General features: G+C 41.3%; 1 protein-coding gene across 1 annotated transcript; it reads right to left on the reverse strand.

The window, feature by feature from the left end:
- Positions 1 to 504: 504 nt before the first annotated feature.
- On the reverse strand, positions 505 to 20,885 carry ARV1 (ARV1 homolog, fatty acid homeostasis modulator). The gene is made up of 6 exons (XM_023191848.2): positions 20,655 to 20,885; positions 12,287 to 12,406; positions 10,471 to 10,624; positions 5,081 to 5,305; positions 3,836 to 3,982; positions 505 to 960 (listed from the first exon to the last, which is right to left on the reverse strand). Exons 1-5 carry the CDS (start codon positions 20,826 to 20,828, stop codon positions 3,840 to 3,842), a joined length of 816 nt encoding a protein of 271 aa, XP_023047616.1. The 5' UTR covers positions 20,829 to 20,885; the 3' UTR covers positions 505 to 960; positions 3,836 to 3,839.
- Between the last annotated feature and the right edge of the window lie 54 nt (positions 20,886 to 20,939).

The following is a 20,939-nucleotide window of genomic DNA, read 5'->3' on the forward strand; positions in this document are numbered from 1 at the left end:
CACACTCTCCACCCTCTAATTCAACACGTGTTCTTGTTCTCTCTAGCAGGGATACTGGAAAGTTCCTTTCCTTTCCCCTTCCTCTCCAAAGCCCTCCCAACTTCAAATGCTGCAATAGGTGTTGCTACTCTGTACTGCCCGAGCACCCTCTCCCACCTCTTCATTGCACTGCACTGTGATTCTCTACTCATACTTCCGAGTCCAGCACTGCCCAGTAAGCTTCAAGAGGACCATGTCTTATTCACCCCTGTAACCATAGGGTCTGCCACAGAGACAGCAGGTGCTCAGTAAGTATCTGTGGCATGAATAATAATGAAAGAACGAATGAACGAAACAGGGAGAGTGGAAAGGGCAGAGGTGTTATTTGTTTTTAATTACAGCTTTATTCAGATGTAATTTACCCTTGTAAAGTATATAACTCAGTGGTTTTCATTATCATTTATTTTTGGATCACCCAATTTTAAAGATTACCTTAATTACTGAATTGAAAATTTACAAAAACTCGGTTTATTCTGAAATACTTCATTAAAAGCATTTCTATTGTAAGAACACAAAATATTTTAAGCCAGTAACAACATTTAAATTAAAAAGATATAAACATGTCAAAGGAATGAAACCTAGATGTTTTATTATGTGTGAATTATGAGTGCTTACCTGGGCTTGTGTATAACGTATACATCTTCACCTGCTGCATGTCATTTAGTCTCTGCAGCAACATTCTTTGTGTCCGTGTGGGTGTTTCTATATGTGACTGTGAATATCTGTATGTAAATGGCTTGTCTCTTGGGTGCATTTGTGGGGGTGGGTATCCACTGCTATTATCATTGTTTTCTTTTTCAGAAAGTGTTTCCAATCTTTGCTTCATTTTACTCAACAGAAATGAGGAGGTTGGTTTACATTTCATGTCTTTTCTCTTTCAGATACAGCTGGTCATGCCACAGATAGTAAAGAAGAATAAAACTGTGAAAAATAAAGGATGTATTTAGAATGGCACATTCTGCTGAAAAATCAAACTGACAGACACTTACTAGGGCAGGCCCTGAGTTAAGGTGGATACAAAGAAACCTAAGGCATCCCAGCACCAGACTTCTGAGCAGGCTGGGGGAGTGAGGCATAAACACATGAAATTTTAATGCCAGACATAGATAAGTATAAAACATGAGATCATAAAAAACAGTGTAATGGCTTTCAAGTGATTGAAGATATATGACCTTATTTTCCTAACTATAAATTATAATTGACTGTTGGACAAGCAGATGCACTTATGAAAGCAGAAACAAAAGATCTGACCCTGGGGCAATGTCAGAACTTCTTGGGCAAGTGACTGCTGTAGGTGTTAAGTTGAGCACTAGGAAGTAAATGGAAAAAGTAAGCACTGCAAACTGGAGTTTTTAGAAAGTCTTCACTTATTCCATGGAGAAGCAAAGCTGACCATATTTGGTTAGGTGGAGATGAGGGCCCTGCAGGACCTAAGGAGAGCATAAGGCAAGTTTGGAGAAGAGAGGACCTGTGGTGGATGTGGAATGTAAGTAGGAACATGCCTGGGGAGATCAATTAGGATGACATTATGGAGGGCCACACTAATGCTCAGAGAAAACTAAAGACATTCTTCAGAAAGAGACAAGAAACTCCTATGTTAGCAATCAGATGTGATGGAAAAATTGAGAAGGCCCCCAGAAATGGTGCTCCCTGAAGACTCACATGGCAGCAGTATGGGTTGCAGGCTGGTTTGGAGGTGTTAGAACCTTTAGGCAGGAGAGGGTGAGGTCTGAGTGAAAAGAGATGAGGAGCATTTCAAGAGAAACACTATCAGAAAAGGACTCTGCTTCAACAGGAGAGTGCAGGTGACACTGAATTCCATATCAGACCTGTGGAGACTCGAGGTAACGGCAGAACCGTCCTGGTAGGAGGCAGGGGACCTGGCACAGAGGGGAAGCTGGAGGTATGAGGCCTGGAAGGAAAGTGCACAGTTATGTGCACAGTGAGCGGGGAAGGAAGAGCACTGAGGACAGAATCCTGGCACAGGCAAAGAAGTCAGTGAAGAAAGATCTAACAGGAAGGGACTGGGTGGCCTGTTTCAGGAGGAGCCAGGAGCCAGAGGTTTCTGGAGCAGAGCTAAGGGAGGAGGAGGACTCAGAAAACAAGCGGGAATTGGCTTCCTTGTGTTTTTTTTTTTTTTTTTTTTGAGACAGGATCTTGTTGTCACCCAGGCTGGAGTGCAGTGGCGCAATCACAGCTCACTGCAGCCTTAACTTCATGGGCTTAAGCAATCCTCCTACCTCGGCTTCCTGAGTAGCTGGGAGTACAGGTGTATGCCACCATGCCCAGCTATTGTTTTTTTTTTTTTTCTCCCTGTAAAGATGGGGTCTCACTATGTTGCCCAGGCTGGTCTTGATCTCCTGGGCTCAAGCCATCTTCCTGACTCGGCCTCCCAAAGTGCTGGGATTACAGACATGAGCTATTTGCCCTGCTCTCCTTGTGAATTTTAGGAGCATCGGTTCAGGAGACTCTGGGTGAAAGTATGTTTTACAAAGAGAAAAGGTAGTGAAGAAAGAGGGGAAGCAGGCTTACATCAACTGTTCTGGAATGAAGAGCTGTGCATGTACGTAGGCAGAGGGGAGAGAGAGCTGCTATACAGGAGAGAGGGTCAATGAAGCAGCAATATGTCTGAAGACCCAAAAAGGAGGATTAGCTGGGCATGAAGAGAGATTGAGGCAACAGGAGTGGAGAAGTGGAGGATGGCGTGTTAGAAGAAGCTTTACAGCCGCTACTTACAAGGAGGATGTAACAGAGCAAGGAGGGAGAGACCAAAGCGCAGCCTCAACTCTCCCTGATGGGGGTCTGTGTCCCTCTGCTCCAGTGTTTTCCTCACTATCTGGCCCAGCCTTCCGGGATCCTGCCTAAGGTCCTGCTTCCTAACACACAGGCTGCCATCCACAGTCTGGCTGTGACTGGAGGGAGGGGGACACCCACAGGTCAGAAACAGCCCCAGAGAGGAAGCTGAGCACAACATGAGATAGGAAGGAGAGAAGGAGGAAAGAACGAGGAAGAATGAAGAGGACCTGAAGTGAAGAGGGAAGCTTAAGGAACTTGCGAAGGTCTCACTTCTCAGCAAAGTCAGAGCAGACACAGGGGACGACCAAAACAAAACAACTGAGGTATGGCCCTCTGCTGGAAGGGTCACTGGAGGTGACTATGAAGGCACAGGAGCAGCATGACATCTTCTGAGGTTCTGTGCACTGGCAGAGGTGGCTGCTCAGGAAACACTGCGAGGCTGTCTAGGAGACAGGTTGTCTCTAAGACAAACAGCCTTAGCAAAGCATGTATGATGGAAGGCAAAAGGCTGATAGATGCCAAGGTACTAACAGAGAAGAGCACAACACAGCCTACAGGTTCCAGGTGTGGTTAAAAAAGAGGCAAGGCAGGTCAGAAGCAGAGGAAAGTGAGAGGTCAAGAGACTAGAGGTGAGAAAGGCAGCAAAAAGCTGGCATGGGGGAAGGGAGGGTGGAGAATGGTTGGGAAGGGTAGGAGACAGTTTTAGAGTCTACAATCCTAGTAGAATGGGTGGGAGTGGAGGTGTTAGAAAACTTGTGAGGATAGGACCCTAGAAGCAACAAAAACATGGATGTTGATGTCCCAGAGGGTGACAAAAGGAACTAAAGTGAAGACCCCTGGGAGCCATGTACTGAAGTCCTCAGGAAGATGAGGGTGACCTAGAGGCAATTAGACGCTAGAGAATGGGTTATGTAAGGGCACCGACTTCTTTTGCAATGACATCTGTCTAATTTGAGAAGGCTATATGTCTGAATGCATGGACACCACATGCTTTCAGTACCTCTTCAGAAGTCCTGAGATTTATAGATGGCATAATCACTTCCAACATCCCATTCCATACTCTGGAAGAAGTAGACCATGATGCTTTCCAGCAGTAAGCCACTCACCATGGCCAAGAAGGAGAGCTTTCGGTTGATGTTTAGGGTCACTAGAAAAAAGAAGGCAGCCAGTAAGTCCAGAATTAATGAAACGATACTGATATGTAAATTTTGGTGTAGTATGAATTGTTCTGTAAAGCTGTTTTTAGAAAAATCTATTTTTGTTCTTATTAATCTGTGCTGTTATCTTCTCCCACTTTTCTATCTACATGTTTTTAGAGAACCAAAGCCTCTGCTTACAACAAAACACTAAGCCCCTCCTCCTCAAATCAAGTGGCAGATTCCCATGAATATCAAAGGAGAAAACAAAAAATTCTAAGGCTATAAGAGAATAACGTTCCAGTGTCACAGTTTGCAAGATGACAAGCATTCTGATAAAAAGTATCAGGTAATAAGTTCATTTAAAATAGGACTTCGGCCAGGCACAGTGGCTCATGCTTGTTCCCAGCACTTTGGGAGGCCAAGGTGGGCAGACTGCTCGAACCCAGGAGTTCAAGACCAGGCTGGCAACATGTTGAAACCCTGTCTCTACAAAAAATTAGCGGGGTGTGGTGGCATATACCTGTGGCCAGCTTTTCAGGAGGCTGAGGTGGGAGGATCACTTGAGCTCAGGAAGTAGAGGCTGTAGTGAGCTGTGATCATATCACTGCACTCTAGCCTGGGTGACAGAGTGACATCCTGTCTCAAAAAAATAAATAAAATAAAAATAAATAAAATAGCAGTGTGTACAATATATGGGGAAAATGAAGGCACACAGGGCTGCTCTTCCTGGTACAGCAGAAATTGTCCTGGATTGAGATGCAGACACTCAGCATTCTCTCCTGACTTGATAACCGCCCAGCCATGTAACTTTGGACAAGTCATTTAACCCTCAGAGTCCCAGGAGCTCATTCATAAAATCAAATAATGGCTGTTCTACTGACCTCACAGGACACAGATGATGCATATGAGAGCATTTTGAAAACTATAAAGTATTACATGGGTAAATGTAACAAAACACTGAGTACCTGCTATAGAAGTGTTAGGTATTGTTACTATGTGATAATTCCAGTGTTCAACAGGTTATATAAAAACTGCACCCTAGAAACAAGGCTTTAAGCTTTTTATGGGTTGAAAGCTGAGAAGGCAGAATAAACACATAAACATACCTCTAATTGCCTGAAAATTTGATGTCAGAACAAATACTTTAATGAGTTTGAGGCACAGAGGTGTGTAATCATGTTCCCAAATGACAGCTGGAATCAGCAAGAGTTTTCCGTAGCTAGATAATAATAATGCTTTCAGCAGCAAAATGAAGTTGGGCTTTTTTTTCGCCGTCATGGGCCGTTCTACCCACAGGAAGGTAAAAATGCCAATAAAATAGGCAGTCTGTTCTAAAGAAGAAATGGAAAATAAAAGTATGAATATCCCCATCCAAAATATACCCCCCCAAAAACAAATAAACCACAGTTCCACAATACAGCTTAGCAGCTGACTTCATAAGAAATACTTTCTCAAGATCACAATCTATCTCTTTTTCTTCTTCTTCTCCTTTTTTTTTTTTTTTTAAATAAACTCCTGGCTTTTGGGTCAGATCGTGCTGGTATAATTTCAGAAACATTATCCACTGAAGAAAAAGTAACTCCATTAGAATTGTAATCATCAACTTTCTGAAGTTCCTTGAAGGAAGTAAGATTCTGCTTAAGCATCTTCAGTGTAAGAGCTCTCCAAAGAATAAAACAGGAGGATGGAGGCTTTTCAGTGTGAAAGATGGGACCCATCCTAAGAATGGGATAACACAGGAAGACATTTTTCTTTGTGCATTCTTCCACTATTTAAGTGCCTATTCTCCACACGATTTTTAATATTGTTAATTGAGACTTCCTTTACTCATTTTAACAACATTTTAAAATGCAATTCCTTACACTTTCAGAAAGTATTCGTAGGACAGAGTCCAGAGTGGCAGCAGCAATAGTTCCACTGTGTCCTACGGTCAGAACACAGCACAATCTGTTCAGCTTCTATTAACTAGGAATTTACCATCTCTTTTAACTGTGCTGTAATTTTTATTAGGATTGTGAGTCATCTGATTACCCAATTGTATCCATTCTGAGTGGCCAGTCCCTCATTTTATTTTTTCCCATACAAGCTACGTTATTAGCAGTTTAGGTGTCTGCAGAATTAGGTGTCTCTGGACACACGTATTATATTATAGCAGAAACAACTATCCTCTTTTTTGAACTTAATAAAGCCAAACTAAAGAGGTTCCAAATGTAGGTGGATTAGGATCAATAAAAATAATTTAGGATGGTTAACCTCCATGAAATATGATGTATTTCATGCTATCTCCCTTCGAAATAACTAAAAGGCTTGTCAGCTACAAGAATCTACTCAGGTAGATTGTAAAGCTTGGATTTTGGATAAAAATAATAATAAATAATTCCTTGAATGAATAAATAGTGACTGAATAGCAAATAACAAGAACCATCTAACAATGGTAGGTTGACTTCTGTCACTGGAGACATTCAAAGCTACAACCTCTCTCAGGAATCTAGAAAGATTTCTTGCACCAGACAAGCTAGACTAGATAACCTCCACATCTTTTAAATTTAGGATTTACGAGATTTACGGAACTACACCAGCCCTCAGGCTCTCATCAATCAGGTCAGTTCAGTAGGAGCTGCTACCTACCTATAGAATACTCCAGTGTGGAAAACACTGAAGGGGGTCGGGAGACTTTCCTCAGTCTCAGCGCTGATAGTGACCCACTGTGAGACTTCGGGAAAATCTATACATCTATGTTTCTGCAGCTATAGATGGGGGAACCCCTAACCTACCTACCTACCTCAGAGGATGATTGTGAAAATTAAATAATTCCTGTAAAAGCAGTTTTTAAATTATAAAATGCTTTATTTATGTAAGATACTCTTTTATTTTTTTGAGACAGAGTCTTACTTTGTCGTCCAGGCAAGAGTGCAGTTGCATGAACGTGACTCACTGCAGCTTTGATCTCCTGGGCTCAAGTGATCCTCCTGTCTCTGCCCCTCAAGTAGCTGGGACTACAGGCACATGCCACCATGCCCAGCTAAGTTTTGTATTTTTTATAGAGACAGAGTATTACCATGTTACCCAGGCTGGTTTCTAACTTCTGAGCTCAAGCAATCCACCTGTCTTGGCCTCCCAAAGTGCTGGAATTACAGGCGTGAGGTACCACGCCCGGCTAAGATATTCTTTTGGACTATACAGTCTAATTAGGGATTAGACTGAGACACATAAAAAAAGTTACGTAATGGTAGAAAGAAACTTCTGATTAAGCATCAAAATGTCTACTACAGAGTAGTTGCTATAGGAATTCCAACCCATTTAAAAACAAGCCTGGTTTTTAATACTATATACAAAATATGGACATATAACAGTTTATCTTTAGAAATTTTAAGAAGGGCCAGGAGCAGTGGCTGATGCCTCAAGTCTCAGCACTTTGGGAGGCCCATATGGGAGGACTGTTTGAGCCCAGGAGTTCAAGACCAACCTGGGCAACAGAGTAAGATACTGTCTTTACATAATTTTTTTTTTAAATTAGCCAGGCACAGTAGCATGTACCTGTAGTCCCAGCTACTCAGGAGACGGAGGCAGGGGGATCCCTTGAGCCCAGGAACTCCAGGCTGCAGTGAGCTATGACTGTGCCACTGCACTCTAGCCTTGGTGACAGAGCAAGACCTTGACTCTTAAAAAAATAAAAATTAAAAAAAAAATTTAAGAGGCTTTGCTTTAAAGTTTAAAATCATATTAGGTTCTAATTCTTGGGCTAGATGATGTGCTCAAGGATGTTTTTAGTAGTATTATGTTTCATAAGATAAAAAGGCTAACATATTCTTTTGTATATTTCAAATATTTTAAATTGCCGCAAAGTCCAAATTGTATATAAAATTATCGATAGACTGGACATCATGGTGGTTAAGCTGTCATAAGCCTTAGTAATTAAATAATAATGGAGGCGGAGATTTTTCTATGTATTTTCCATGGATATATCTCTAGTACCTAAAGTAGTAACTGGCACCTAATAAGTATTTTAAAAATATTTATTAAGGGAATGAATAATAATGAATAGTGAATGAATAATCACCGAGTGTAACTGATGGTGACTTGCTGAAGTTAGAGTGCGTACATGAATGTAGTATGAAATAATTCATTCAATCAGCTGAGCAAATATTTATTAGCACCTACTATGGGCCAGGCACCTAAGTGCTTGAGCCACAACCGTGACTAAAACAAAGAGCCCTGACCTCATTCAGCTGATATGTTAGTGGAGAAAGGCACTAACAAAAGATAATAACTACTGTGATATGTTAAATGGTAAGTACCATAAGAAAAACAAAGTAGAGCAGGAACAGGAGATCAGGAGTGCCAGGGAGGTGGTAGCATTGATCAGGGTATACTTAATTGAGAAAGTGTCACTTCAGCAAACTGTTGAGGGGTATGCAGGAGTCAGACATCTGGGCATTGGGGGACAGGCATTCCAGGCACAGGAAGACCACTTCAAAGGCCTTAAGGTGGAAGTTTTCCAGTGTTTCTGAAGCAAGTTAACTAGATGGGGAGGGTCAGAGTAGACGTGGGAGACAACAGCTGTGGATAAAATGAGAGACATACTGGGAAGGGCAGATTCCAGCACAAGGCCCGCTGTAAAGACTTCAGCTTGCACTCTGAGTGAAACGGGGAGCTACTGTGTTCTAGCACAACAGTGACATGATCTGATTTGGTTGAAAAGGACTACTCTGTGTTGCATGCAAATACAAGGAGGCTACTGTAGTCACGTAGGTGAAGGATGAGGGTGGCCTGCACCAGGGTGGCAGCCCTGGAGGGAATGGAGAGTAACAGTAGTATAATAGTAGAAGTGTGGCTGGGCACAATGGCTCATGCCTGTAATCCTAGCACTTTGGGAGGCAGAGGCAGGCAGATCATGAGGTCAGAAGCTCGAGACTAGCCTGACCAACATGGTGAAGCCCTGTCTCTACTAAAAATACAAAAATTAGATAGGCATGGTGGTGCGCGGCTGTAATCCCAGCTACTCGGGAGGCTAAGGCAGGAGAATAGACTGAACCCGGGAGGCAGAGGTTGCAGTGAGTCAAGACCGTGCCACTGCACTCCAGCCTGGGCGACAGAGTGAGACTCCATCTCAAAAAAAAAAAAAAAAAGTAGAAGTACTTTGAAGGTGGAGCCAATGGGATTTCCTGATGACCTGACTATGGGGTATGAAAGAAAGAAACACCAGGGATGACTGCAAGGCTTTCTGGTTAATGCAACTAAAAGAATGGAGTTACAACTGAGAAGGGGAAGGCTGTGGTAGAGGCAGAGAGATGAGGAGCTTAATTATGGGTATGGTGATTTATTAGATATCCAAGTGGTGACGTTGAGAAGGCAGATGGATGCAGAGTCTAGAGGTCTGGAGAAAGATCTAGATTAGAGATGGACATTTGAGAGTTCTCAGCAGACAGGTTATATGACCAAGAGAGCGAGGGCAGATAGAGAAAAAAAGAGGACAAAAGAAGACACACAGACCAGAAATGTGATATTGGAGTGGACTGGAGACTCAGTATTACTAAAGTAAGATTTCATTATAATCGAAGAGTTGAGAAGCAGAGAAGCATGGAACTAGCAATAAAATAGTCACAGAAATTAGCTCAACACAATTCTGACAATAGAAAAACAATAACTTATGAAGTCAAATTCTGAAAAGCACTTCCTGAACTTAAGGAATTTTGAGAAGTAGCCAAATTCCCTGCATGCAGTCACACAAGTAACAAGTAACAAAAAATAACGAACCCTATAAAATACACTGCATTAGTATAATGGAATTAGTACAATAAATTGCGTAATGTCTGGCAATTATCTCTATTAATAAAGATAGGACCTAGGTAACTTTCAGATTGGATAATCAAAACTTAAACATTAAGAATTTTATTGGCCAGGCATAGGGGCTCACACCTGTAATCCCATTGGGAGGCTGAGGTGGGAGGACTGCTTGAGCCCAGGAGTTCAAGACCAGCCTGGGCAACATAGAGAGACCCCCATCTCAACAAAAAATATAAAAATTAGCTGGAGGTGGTGCATGGTGTGGTGGTGCATATCTGTTGTTCCAGCTATCTGGGGGGCTGAGGCAGGAGGATTGCTTGAGTCCAGGAGGTCAGGACTGCAGTGAGCTGTGACTGTGCCACTGCACTCCAGCCTAGGCAACAGGGTGAGACCCTGTCTCCAAAAATATATAATAATAAAAATAAAAGAATTTTATCAACAATATTGTGCTTCAAAATATTTTATGAAACTTTCTAATCTGATAAGCACAACTATTTCCATACCATATATGTTGTAACAAATTTTTAAAAAGCAGGTGATTCAAACACACTCACCTAGTAGGTTAGTAGTGGTGGAGCTGAAAATTCCATCTCAAGTCCCATACTAACTAGCTCTTCTTACCAACGATTAAGACTACATGTCTTAGTTTTAACCAGATTAGTTAAGTAAGAATAGTTAACTAAGAATGGAAAGCGTGGCATCTCCTTACCTAAAGCAGCAATCGCAAACATTCTATAGAAATCCCATTCCTTAGCATATCTGATCAAGTCGTCAGGGGCAGTATTCTGGTTGGAATCTTGAAGCTGCCACCACCTCAGGTATGCTTCACAAAGCAAACAAAATATGCAGAGTTTTCCATGGATCTGATAGTCAAAGACATTGCCATTTAATTAGGTAATGAAACAGTTGCACTAATATCAACAGGTACAGAGTATTTGTGGCATCCCACCTAGTCACTTTGCAAATTCAGAACTGCCCAATTAAGTGGCTAATTGTAGTCATTTTGTAATCAGTAGGTTTTAATCAGCAATGTCCACCAGAAGCACATGGGGAGATTTCTTCAAAATTTAAATGTCTAAGCCCTGGTCCTGATTCAGAATCTTTATAGTAAAACATAGACATCTATATTTTGAAACAGTTCTGGGGGGATTCTAATGTGCACCCCTAGTTAAGAATCACTGCTTTAAATAATAGTTCACCTTTCATTACACATTTTTGACTTCTGTTCTTTCCACAGAATCAAGCAAAAAACTTATGTGATTCATGTATATGTCGGAACAGCAATAAGAGAAAAGATTTAATCTGAAGATTCCATGACATTGAATAAGAAACTATTAGTCTGAACATCAATTTTTAAAAAATACCTCTGCCTGGATGAGTATGATTCAATATATTAAAAAAAACAAATAAAATATATTAAAAGAGAACAAATAAAATCTGGAAGTTCTTAAGAGTCTGAAATTTTGGCTAAAATAAAAAATACTAGGCAACAAAAATTGGCTTTTTTTCTATGTAGTCCTTCTTCAGGTTGAACTTTCTCCATCAAAACAAAGTGAGGAAGAGGCTGGGCACAGTGGCTTATGCCTGTAATCTCAATACTTTGGGAGGCAGAGGTGGGCGGATCACTTGAGGTCAGGAGTTCCAGACTAGCCTGGTCAACATGGTGAAACCCCATCTTTACTAAAAATACAAAAATTAGCTGGGCATGGTGATGCATGCCTGTAATCCCAGCAACTTGGGAGGCTGAGGTAGGAGAATCACTTGAACCCCAGAGGTAGAGGCTGCAGCAAGCCAAGATCACACCACTGCATTCCAGCCTGGGTGACACAGCAAGACTCTGTCTCAAAAATAAATAAATAAATAAAATAACAGGATGCCCAGTTAAATTTGAGTTTCACATACAGCATGAATAAATTTTTATTGTGTAAGTACGTTCCATGCAATATTTGGGATATTCTTATACTAAAAAATTAATTTGTGGTGTATATGAAACTCAAATTTAATTGACTGTCCTGTATGTTATCTGTCAACTCTACCCAAACTATTAAAGAGTTCATAATTCTATTCAACTTTATAAATCAGGACTTTGATTAAACTGAATGTTATTTATCTTATACATTCCGTTAATAGCAAAGTATAAAATGCAATAAATCATATTTTTAAAAACATTTTTCTTTTAATGTTTGCTTACTTCATTTAGGTATAATTCTCTCCCTACTTGGATATGTCTAATTGTACTCTGTTAAAAACCAGTGATGATTGTTTCCATTTACTAGCAGGTAATTCAGATAATGGCTTGTCAGTTTCCTGCCAGTGACCACATTCTTAAACACTCACTGAGCATTATGCACATTCTAAAATCAACATCTATTATTTCTAGAAACTTCCAGATACATTGCAATAAAAGACCCTCTTAAGTTAGAAGTTTTCTCTTTTATAATATTCTTTACTTCCGCTTAAAATTCTTGTTTTTTAAAATGCAACAGCATCAAATAAAATTAAAAAATAAAATAATCGCAACTTACATTTATTTGAGTATTGAAAAGAATATGTCTGTAGGCCTGAGCTTTGCACAATATAGCATTAATCAAGATGATAACAGGATCATACTCGATATATTTGTCTACAGGTTTCTGGCAGGATTTCTGAAATAATGCAGGATAATATTAGAACAAGCAAATGTATACTTTCTGAAATCCTCAAGGATTTCAAAACAGCAGAGTCTATTTTGGACACATATAGCAATATCGCCATATTAGCAATTATTTATATAAACGTCCACTCAGATATAAAATGTTCATCTATATAAGAAAGGGTTTCAGAAAGGACTAAATATAATCTTCTAGGCTAGGAATATTAATATTTTAACCTCATATTCAAGAAGCTAAAAATATATCTAATTTAAAGATTGAGTTTAGGCAGGAAAGTATTCTGGAAGATTTTACTTTCAATCTATACAGACTCTATGTCTAATTCTACTTTCAATTTGTAGGAATTATTATAAAATAAATACATTTATAATGCACTTTCATTGATAAATTATTGCCTCTTGGCTAGATGTCCCTGACTTTATGGTTCTTGGCACATGATTTGGAGAAAAGTACTCAGCAAAGTTACCTTGTCCCCAGAACTACTGAGAGCTGCAAGCAGGTAAAGAACGGGGCACGATTCCAAAGATCCTGAGGTGGCCGATAACAGGGGAAGCCTGGGTTTTTCTCCAGTAACATCAAGGATATGGAAAGAAAATGGTTTTTCTCTGCTAGAGTAGAGGCAATGGAGAGTGCTGGGCTGTGTAAGGAACTAAGTTGTGCAGCCTAGATCTAGGTTCCAAAATCAAGGCTCCCTTGGCTCTTAGTAGTTCACATTAAATGGCTTTTTTCCCCTCTGAAGGGCCACCAATTTAGAGTTCAGATTCTCTAGACACATGTGATTACAATGTTACCAAATCCCCACACCATTAGAACATAAAAAATGCAGGTATACACAAACAAGCTCATAGGAAATGTGACCTCTAAAGCAGTACTAGTCACAAAGTTGCATCAAAGCTACTATTCACTTTATAAAACTACAGCAGTACTCCCACAGCCACAGTTTTGCTTTCTGCAGTTTGTAACCTGAGGTCAACAGCATTCTGAAAATTACATGGAAGAATCCAGAAATAATCCTAAGTTTTAAATTGCATGCTGCCCTGCTCCACTGCCCAGGATGTGAATCATCCCTTTGTCTAGTGTGTCCACGTTGCAGATGCTCCTCACCTGTTAGCCATCTAGTCGCTGTCCAGGTTAACAAGATTAAGGATCGTACTATTGCAGTGCTTGTGGTTCAAGTCACCCTTCTTTGACTCAACATTGGCCCCAAAGCACGAGAGTAGTGATGCTGGCAATTTTACAGCCAAAGAGAAGCTGTAAAATGCTTTAAGTGAAAAGGTGAAAGTTCTCGGCTAATAAGGAAAAAAACAATCTTATGCTGAGGTTAAGATCTATGGTAAGAATGAATCTTCTACCTGTGCAACTGTAAAGAAAATAAATTGTGCTAGTTTTGCTGTGGCGTTTCATACTGCAAAAATAAAGGTATGTGAGAAGTGCTAAGATGGAAAAGGCAGGGCCAGGTGCCATGGTTCACATCTGTAATACCAGCACTTTGGGAGTCTGAGGTGAGAGGATCACTTGAAGCCAGAAGTTCGAGCCCATCCTGGGCAACAAAGCAAGACTGTCTCTGTCTCTCTCTCAAAAAAAAAAAAAAAAAAAGAAAGATGGGAAAAGTATTACATTTGTGGGTGGAAGGCATGAACAGAAACATGTTCCAACTGATGGTAATCGGGTTCCGTACTATCTATGGTTTCAGGCATTCATTGTGGGTCCTGGAATTTATCCCCCAAAGAGAATGGGGACTACTGGAATGGCTACAATTCAAACGCATAACATTTGGAAACTTTGAGAAGATAAAATAGAAGAGTTGCGAGTATAAAAACATTCTAGGCTGGCCTTTTAACTACATTAAAGTGCTGGAAGAAAAATGAAGTGCACTGAAGAATACTGACCCTGCAATTCAAATGTAATAAAAAATTGGATGTGTTCCCAATTTAGTTTCTCCACTTAATTTGCGTCATTACAGGAATAGGTATGTTTTCCAGTTACCAAGTGATCCAATGAAGGGAGATGCGCTGTTACCTCAAACTTAATTCTGCTTAATCAGGGCCGGGCGTGGTGGCTCATGCCTGTAATCCCAGCACTTTGGGAGGCCAAGGTGGGCAGATCACGAGGTCACGAGATTGAGACCATCCTGGCTAATATGGTGAAACCCTATCTTTACAAAAAAAAAAAAAAAAATACAAAAAATTAGCCATGTGTGGTGGCGGGTGCCTGTAGTCCCAGCTACTTGGGAGGCTGAGGCAGGAAAATGGGGCGTGAACCTGGAAGGTGGAGCTTGCAGTGAGCCAGAGTTCACGCCACTGTACTCCAGTCTGAGCGACAGAGCAAAATTCCGTCTCAAAAAAAAAAACCAAAAAAATCTGCTTAATTAAACTGAGGCATAAGGAGTTAATATTTTTGCAGTTCTTTATCTGAGCAAGGAATAAGCCAACATCTAAACAGAAGCCCCAGAATCAGAAATTCCATGTCCATGACAAAGAGCCGTTTGATAGGTCTCCCTCGGCTACTCACGTGGAACATATCTCCTTCCTTTCTACATGCAAGATTGGGACACCAGAGAGGCTGCTTCATGTTAAAATGGAAACCCTAAGAAGTCAGGGGTCCTCTCTCTGTCCTTTAAATGTTCTCCAAAACCCATTTTTGGACAGCATCACAAGTCTAAGGCTGGGGATTTGGACAATACTTGGAAGGAGGTAGGCAGAAACCAACACCAGGAGACACAGCAGCTATTATTCCTTTTGCATTTATCTGTTTGACAAATGTCTTTGGAGTTGCTATCACATGCATAACAATCGCTCTCTTATCTTGGCCATTTTATGGACCAGGAACTTCCAAGGTGCTAGATACTCACCTTCAGCCACAGTTTCTATCCTCAAGGACCTAACAGTTTAGAAGCAGAAGACAAACATGCCTCTATGATATGGTCTGATGACCACAGTTCAGATGACCACAGTTTATCAGACTATGTAGCATCCAACGGCTACAATGGGATGAGCACAGGGTGATATGAAATCAAACAGAGGAGGCAGCTTCTGGTAGTATGTGATATCCTATGTGCTTTGCCCATTACCCTTCTTAGCATTCGGCGTGTTTTATAAATGCTGAGAAGTCATTAGAATCTGCTGGTTCCCTCTTAGTTTACACCTCACTTTCCTTGTTCTCCCTCTGTTATTTGCTTTTCCCTTAAGTGCTGCTTGTAACTTCCTTTCCCTCTGCCTTCATCTTGAATGTAAAGAGGAAAACTACACACACACACGCACACACACACACGCACACATGCACACACAAAACAAACAAATGTAGATATTGCAAAACAGACCACTGGGAGTCGTATTCATTCAATTTAGTATATATGTTTCTTTTCTTTTCTTTCCTTTTTGAGACAAGGTCTCACTCTGTCGCCCAGGCCTGGAGTGCAGTGGTGGGATCTTGTCTCACTACAGTCTCTGCCTCCCGGGCTCAAGCGAACCTCCCACCTCAGCCTCCTGAGTAGTTGGGGCTACAGGCATGTGCCACCACCATGCCCAGCTGATTTTTGTAGTTTAGTAGACAGGTGGGGCGCAGGGGGTGGTCTCACCATGTTGCCCAGGCTGGTCTTGAACTCCTGACCTCAAGTGATCTGCCGTTTAGTCTCCCAGTGCTGGGATTATAGGTGTGAACCATCATGCCTGCCCAGATTTAGCAACTATGTTTCTTATTTTGGCAAAATTGTTTCATTTACTACTTTATAGGCAAGTATCATGAAAAGAGAAAAATCTTCCTCTAAAGAATCCCTATAACACAAGGACCAAGCACACTCTGGGAATTCAGGCTGCTTCCACCGCCTGTCTCAACATGGATATGACTTCCTCTGTCCTGCTGTGTTCTCCAATGCCTGACGAATCAGATCTCTTTTAGAATATAAATCAGCCAAACCAATTTTTTTCTTAAATATTCCTGCTGTTTCCTTCCTGTCATCTCTAGGAGCATTCCCTTCCCTTCTTTAAGTCTTTAAGCTCAAGGATAGGGCCCTGCCTTATTCATCTTCACATCTAGGATCCCAAGGGTGGGAGCCGAATGCTGTAGTGCTGAAGGAAATGGAAACTTACGAGAATCTTACAGGAGTTTTGTTTTGTTAACATAATAACGAATGTATTAAATATCTGTGCACTTAAAATAAGCCAAGCCCTATAGTAAATACAAAGTACTGTATCTTTTTTTTTTTTTGAGACAGAATCTCACTCTGTCGTCCAGGCTGGAGTGCAATGGCGCAATCTCAGCTTCACTGCAAACTCTGCCTCCTGGGTTCAAGCGATTCTCCTGCCTCAGCCTCCCAAGTAGCTGGGATTACAAGCATGCACCACCACGCCTGGCTAATTTTTGTACTTTTAGAGAGACAGGGTTTCACCGTGTTGGTCAGGCTGGTCTTGAACTCCTGACCTCGTGATCCGCCTGCCTTGGCCTCCCAACGTGCTGGGATTACAGGTGTAAGTCACCGTGCTTGGCCAAAAGTACTGTATCTTTAAGCATACTTATAATAAATTGTGAAGAGCTGAAGTAGCAGGATTGGCTAAAAGCAAGGGACATATGATATATTAGACAGAGGAAAGAGAAACACAAAAAGGCAAGCTGGGAGGAATGGCAGCGAAAAAACAAGCAGAACAAAAGGAAAGGAGACTGGGATGAAAAATACAGGTGAGCGATCAGGCTGAGTACCTTGCTGACTCCAAGTTTGGTAGGGAAGAGACCAACGTATGCATGAGTAAGCACTTAGAAACTCTGGAGATTATGTCACAACAAATGGTCTAATGTCTAAAAACTTCTTACTTTTTGTATCTCAGAGGTTGGAGAGCTTTTAAAATAATTTGTCGCTTCATGGTTTAATTTTTTAGTCTGGCATCAACGAAATGATTTTTCCTGAGTCGTGCTATTATCGCCTGAAGTTTAGTATGCATTAGTATGATAGTGACAAGGCCATTACAAACTCTGTCTCATTATGGAATGACTGTGGACAATAACGAATCCATAAAGTACTGTGCCACCATTCAATACTCCAAATATAACTCCAAAATCCATCTCCTGGGAGAAAGAGTATGATGTTAGGGAACAAAGGGGAGGGGGGAAGTGAATGTTGACCTAAACAGCTATCCAATAATTATTTTGCCTTTCCATAAACAAAACAAATACTTGTTGTTTAGCAAAGGGATTTTGTTAGCTTAATGCCAACAAAAAAGAGATTTTTTGTATTTTTAAAGACTACTAAAATGCATATACAAATACTAGCTTTTCTTCAGACCATATTCAGTTATGTGGTTATCATCTTCCAAATGAACCATTTAATTGGACCAGTCCAAAAGTTATTAAGTTTAGACCACATATAAGATCTTGTTCTCTTCCTCTTACCTGGATGGCCAAGCATATGCTAATCTAAAAACCTGGAAGGGATACATTTATTCAACAGATATTTACTGAGTGGCTACCAAATGTAGTCACTGAGTGATACAGCTACATTAATGAATAAAACAGACAGAATGTCTGTCCTTGTGTAAATTACTTTCCAGTAGGAGAAGATACACAGGACTAAGTCAATTATATACAAGATTACAAGAAGATAGGCGTTATAGAGAAAGATAAAGCTGGGAAGCTTATCACACTTTTCAATAGGGTAGTCAGAGTAGACTCTCTGAGATGTTTGAAGGAGGTAAGGGAATTAGTCACGCAGATACCTGATAGAAGAGTGCTCCAGGCATTGTGCAAAGGCCCTGAGAAAGGAACCTGCCTAGTTTGAGAAACACCAGGAGGCCAGTGGGACTGCCGTAAAATGAGGAAGGGAAAGAGTAGCAGGAGACTACATAGGGCCTTATAAGCCAGTTCAGGGATTCTGGCCTTAACTCTGAGATGGAAAATCATCAGAAAGTTTTGGTCAAAGGAATGATATGATCTAAATTATATTTTTCAAGGATCAGTCCCTGGCTACTGCATGGAGAGAAGACTGAAGAGGTGCAACGATGATGTAGGGAGACCATATAGGAGTTACAACAATAGTTCAGGTAGACATGATGGTGGCTTGGATGAGGATTGTAGCAGCAGGAGTAGTGAGAGGTAGTGGATTCTGAACATAATTTGAAGACAGAACAGGATTTGCTGAATAACTGAATATGGGATGTGAGAGGAAGAGTAGAAATAGGGATGACACCAAGGTTTCCTGGTTTTAGGAGTTAAAATGGTAAAGTTGCCACTAACTGTGATGGGTATATGTGAGCTGTCTATTGAAATCCACGTGGAGAAGTCAAGTAGGTAGTTGGACATTTAAATCTGGAGTTTAGGGAAGAGGTTCAGGGTAGAAATATAAATTTGGAAATTGTCCAAATGTTGACGGTATATAAAGCCATGAGACAGAATGAGCTCTTCCAGGGAAAGCATGCAGACAGAAGGAGGCCCAATGACTACGCCTTGGAATACACCATGATTAAGAGCTAAGGGAGGTGAAGCAAAAGCAGAAAGGAGATTGAGGGGTAATAGCTAGTGAAGTAAGAAGACAGTAAGAAGAGCAGAGTTCTGGGAAGCGCACACAGCATTTCAAGGAGGAGGAAGTAATGAGGTAAAATGCTGCCAATCATTAACCGAGAATCGACTACTGGATTTAGCAAAGTGGAAGTGGTGATCTTAACAAGAACAGTTTCTAATGAAATGTGGGTGCGACTGTGACTAAAGCAGGTTCAAGAGAAACTAGGAAAGGAAATAGACAGTACAAACATATCTTGGTCTGCTTTCTAATTAAGAAGAAAAAGAGCAGAAGCCAAAGGGGGAAGTGGCAGCAACCGTATTTTGTTGGTGGTGTTGGTTTTATTTTTATTTTTTTTTGATGGAAGAAGTAATAGTATGCATGCTGGTGGGCATGATCCAGCAGAAGGCAGAAGAAGACAAGAATACAGTAAAGAAATAACAAACGCTAGTATTGGGTTTATGTTGGTTTATGTTGTTGCAAACCTGGTGGAAGTTCTCTTCTGTTTTCGTGGTGGCTCACGCCTGCAACCCTAGCACTTTGGGAGGCCGAGATGCGTGGATCATTTGAGGTCAGGAGTTCGAGACCAGCCTGGTCAACACGGTGAAACCTGGTCTCTACTAAAAATACAAAAATTAGCCCCTGGTGGTGGTGCGGGACTGTAATCCCAGCTACTCGGGAGGCTGAGACAGGAGAATCGCTTGAACTCGGGAGGCAGAGGTTGTCCTGAGATGAGATTGCCCCACTGCACTCCAGCCTGGGTGACAGAGGGAGACCCAAACACAAAAAAAAAAAAAAAAAAAAAGAGAACAAAAACGAAATAAGATTGTCAGACAGCATGAAAGGCCTACATGAGGTTAATGGTCACAAATTTGTTTTCCCCCAGCAACGTACTGCTGCATGGGTACAGGGACAAGACCGGGCAATATGTTGGATTTAACAAGGGTTGACATTTTGACAAAGGAGGGAAAGCATTTGAGAGAGGAACAGGAAATTGAGGGTGTATGCACCAGAACGTTATGTGGTTGACAGATTATATAGGTATACACTCAGTTTGTCTATTCTCTTGTATATTACTACAGACCATAATTTACTAAAGAGATTATTAGAAAATCACAAGATCTGAAATGGGACAAAAATGTACTCTCTATTCTGTGACACGTTCTTTGCTAATTAATACCCCCAAAGAACCTCCAACTTTGTAGACTCTTTAAACATAGAATTATTCCCTCTTAATAAACTATGAACACGTTGAAATGAGAATTTTTACTTCCTCACTTTTGGGTTTTGTACCACCAACGTCTAGCATAGTGCTTTGTACCCAGTAGATATTCAATAACTACAATTGACGAAACCTTTAAAAAGCATCGTAGGTGGATTCAACATGAGTTGTGGAGGATAAGGATAGTACCATCTCTCTGTCAAAGGGAGAAGAGCTACAAGGAAGTAGCTTTGGCATGAACCAAAATGTCAACCGAATTGATCTTTAAATTTCTCTGCAAAATGCCCACATCTACCTCTGCCTGCCGGTCCGGTCCGTTCGCCAGCTTAGGTCGTATCACCCAAATATGCCCCAGGATGAGAAAAGCGCTGTTGGGTGGCTGAGTTCTCTACCAGTACAGATATTCATGCAAAGACCCCCGGACGGGAATATCAACTACCGAACTAAAGACTGTATCAGAGGACCCTGCTCCTCGCGGTCCCCAAATCCCGCCGCGCCATTTTCTTCTCAAGGACACCCCACACCTGACAACTCACACAGATGGTTATCTTCAGCACACCGTGGTTATAGTCTCGGTACAACTCTTTGGCCTCCTGGTTGCATTCGATGCACCTGTACTGGCAGGAGGCCGAGGCAGCAGTAGGAGTCGCTGCCACCCCATCCATATTCCCTTTGCCCTCCTGCAGCCCGCTCCGCCCGCCGTTGCCCATTTCCACTCAACTGCAGCCCAGAACTTCCGATTCTGTGGCGGGTAAGACGTCAGACGCCAGACCGGAAGCTTTGCGCCGCGCGGGGCTTTTCGGGATTCGTAGTCCCAGCAC

Source organism: Piliocolobus tephrosceles, chromosome 1 (assembly GCF_002776525.5).
Source record: "Piliocolobus tephrosceles isolate RC106 chromosome 1, ASM277652v3, whole genome shotgun sequence".
Classification (NCBI taxonomy): Eukaryota; Metazoa; Chordata; class Mammalia; order Primates; family Cercopithecidae; genus Piliocolobus; species Piliocolobus tephrosceles.

Excerpts from the sequence above, each read along its gene's own strand:
- ARV1 (XM_023191848.2), bottom strand. The coding sequence starts at position 20,828 with ATGGGCAACGGCGGGCGGAGCGGGCTGCAGGAGGGCAAAGGGAATATG. Across the intron at positions 5,306-10,470 it reads GTTTGCGATTGCTGCTTTAG|AACAGACTGCCTATTTTATT; the intron begins GTAAGGAGATGC and ends TTTCTTCTTTAG. Across the intron at positions 3,983-5,080 it reads AAATTTTCAGGCAATTAGAG|TGACCCTAAACATCAACCGA; the intron begins GTATGTTTATGT and ends TCTTTTTTCTAG.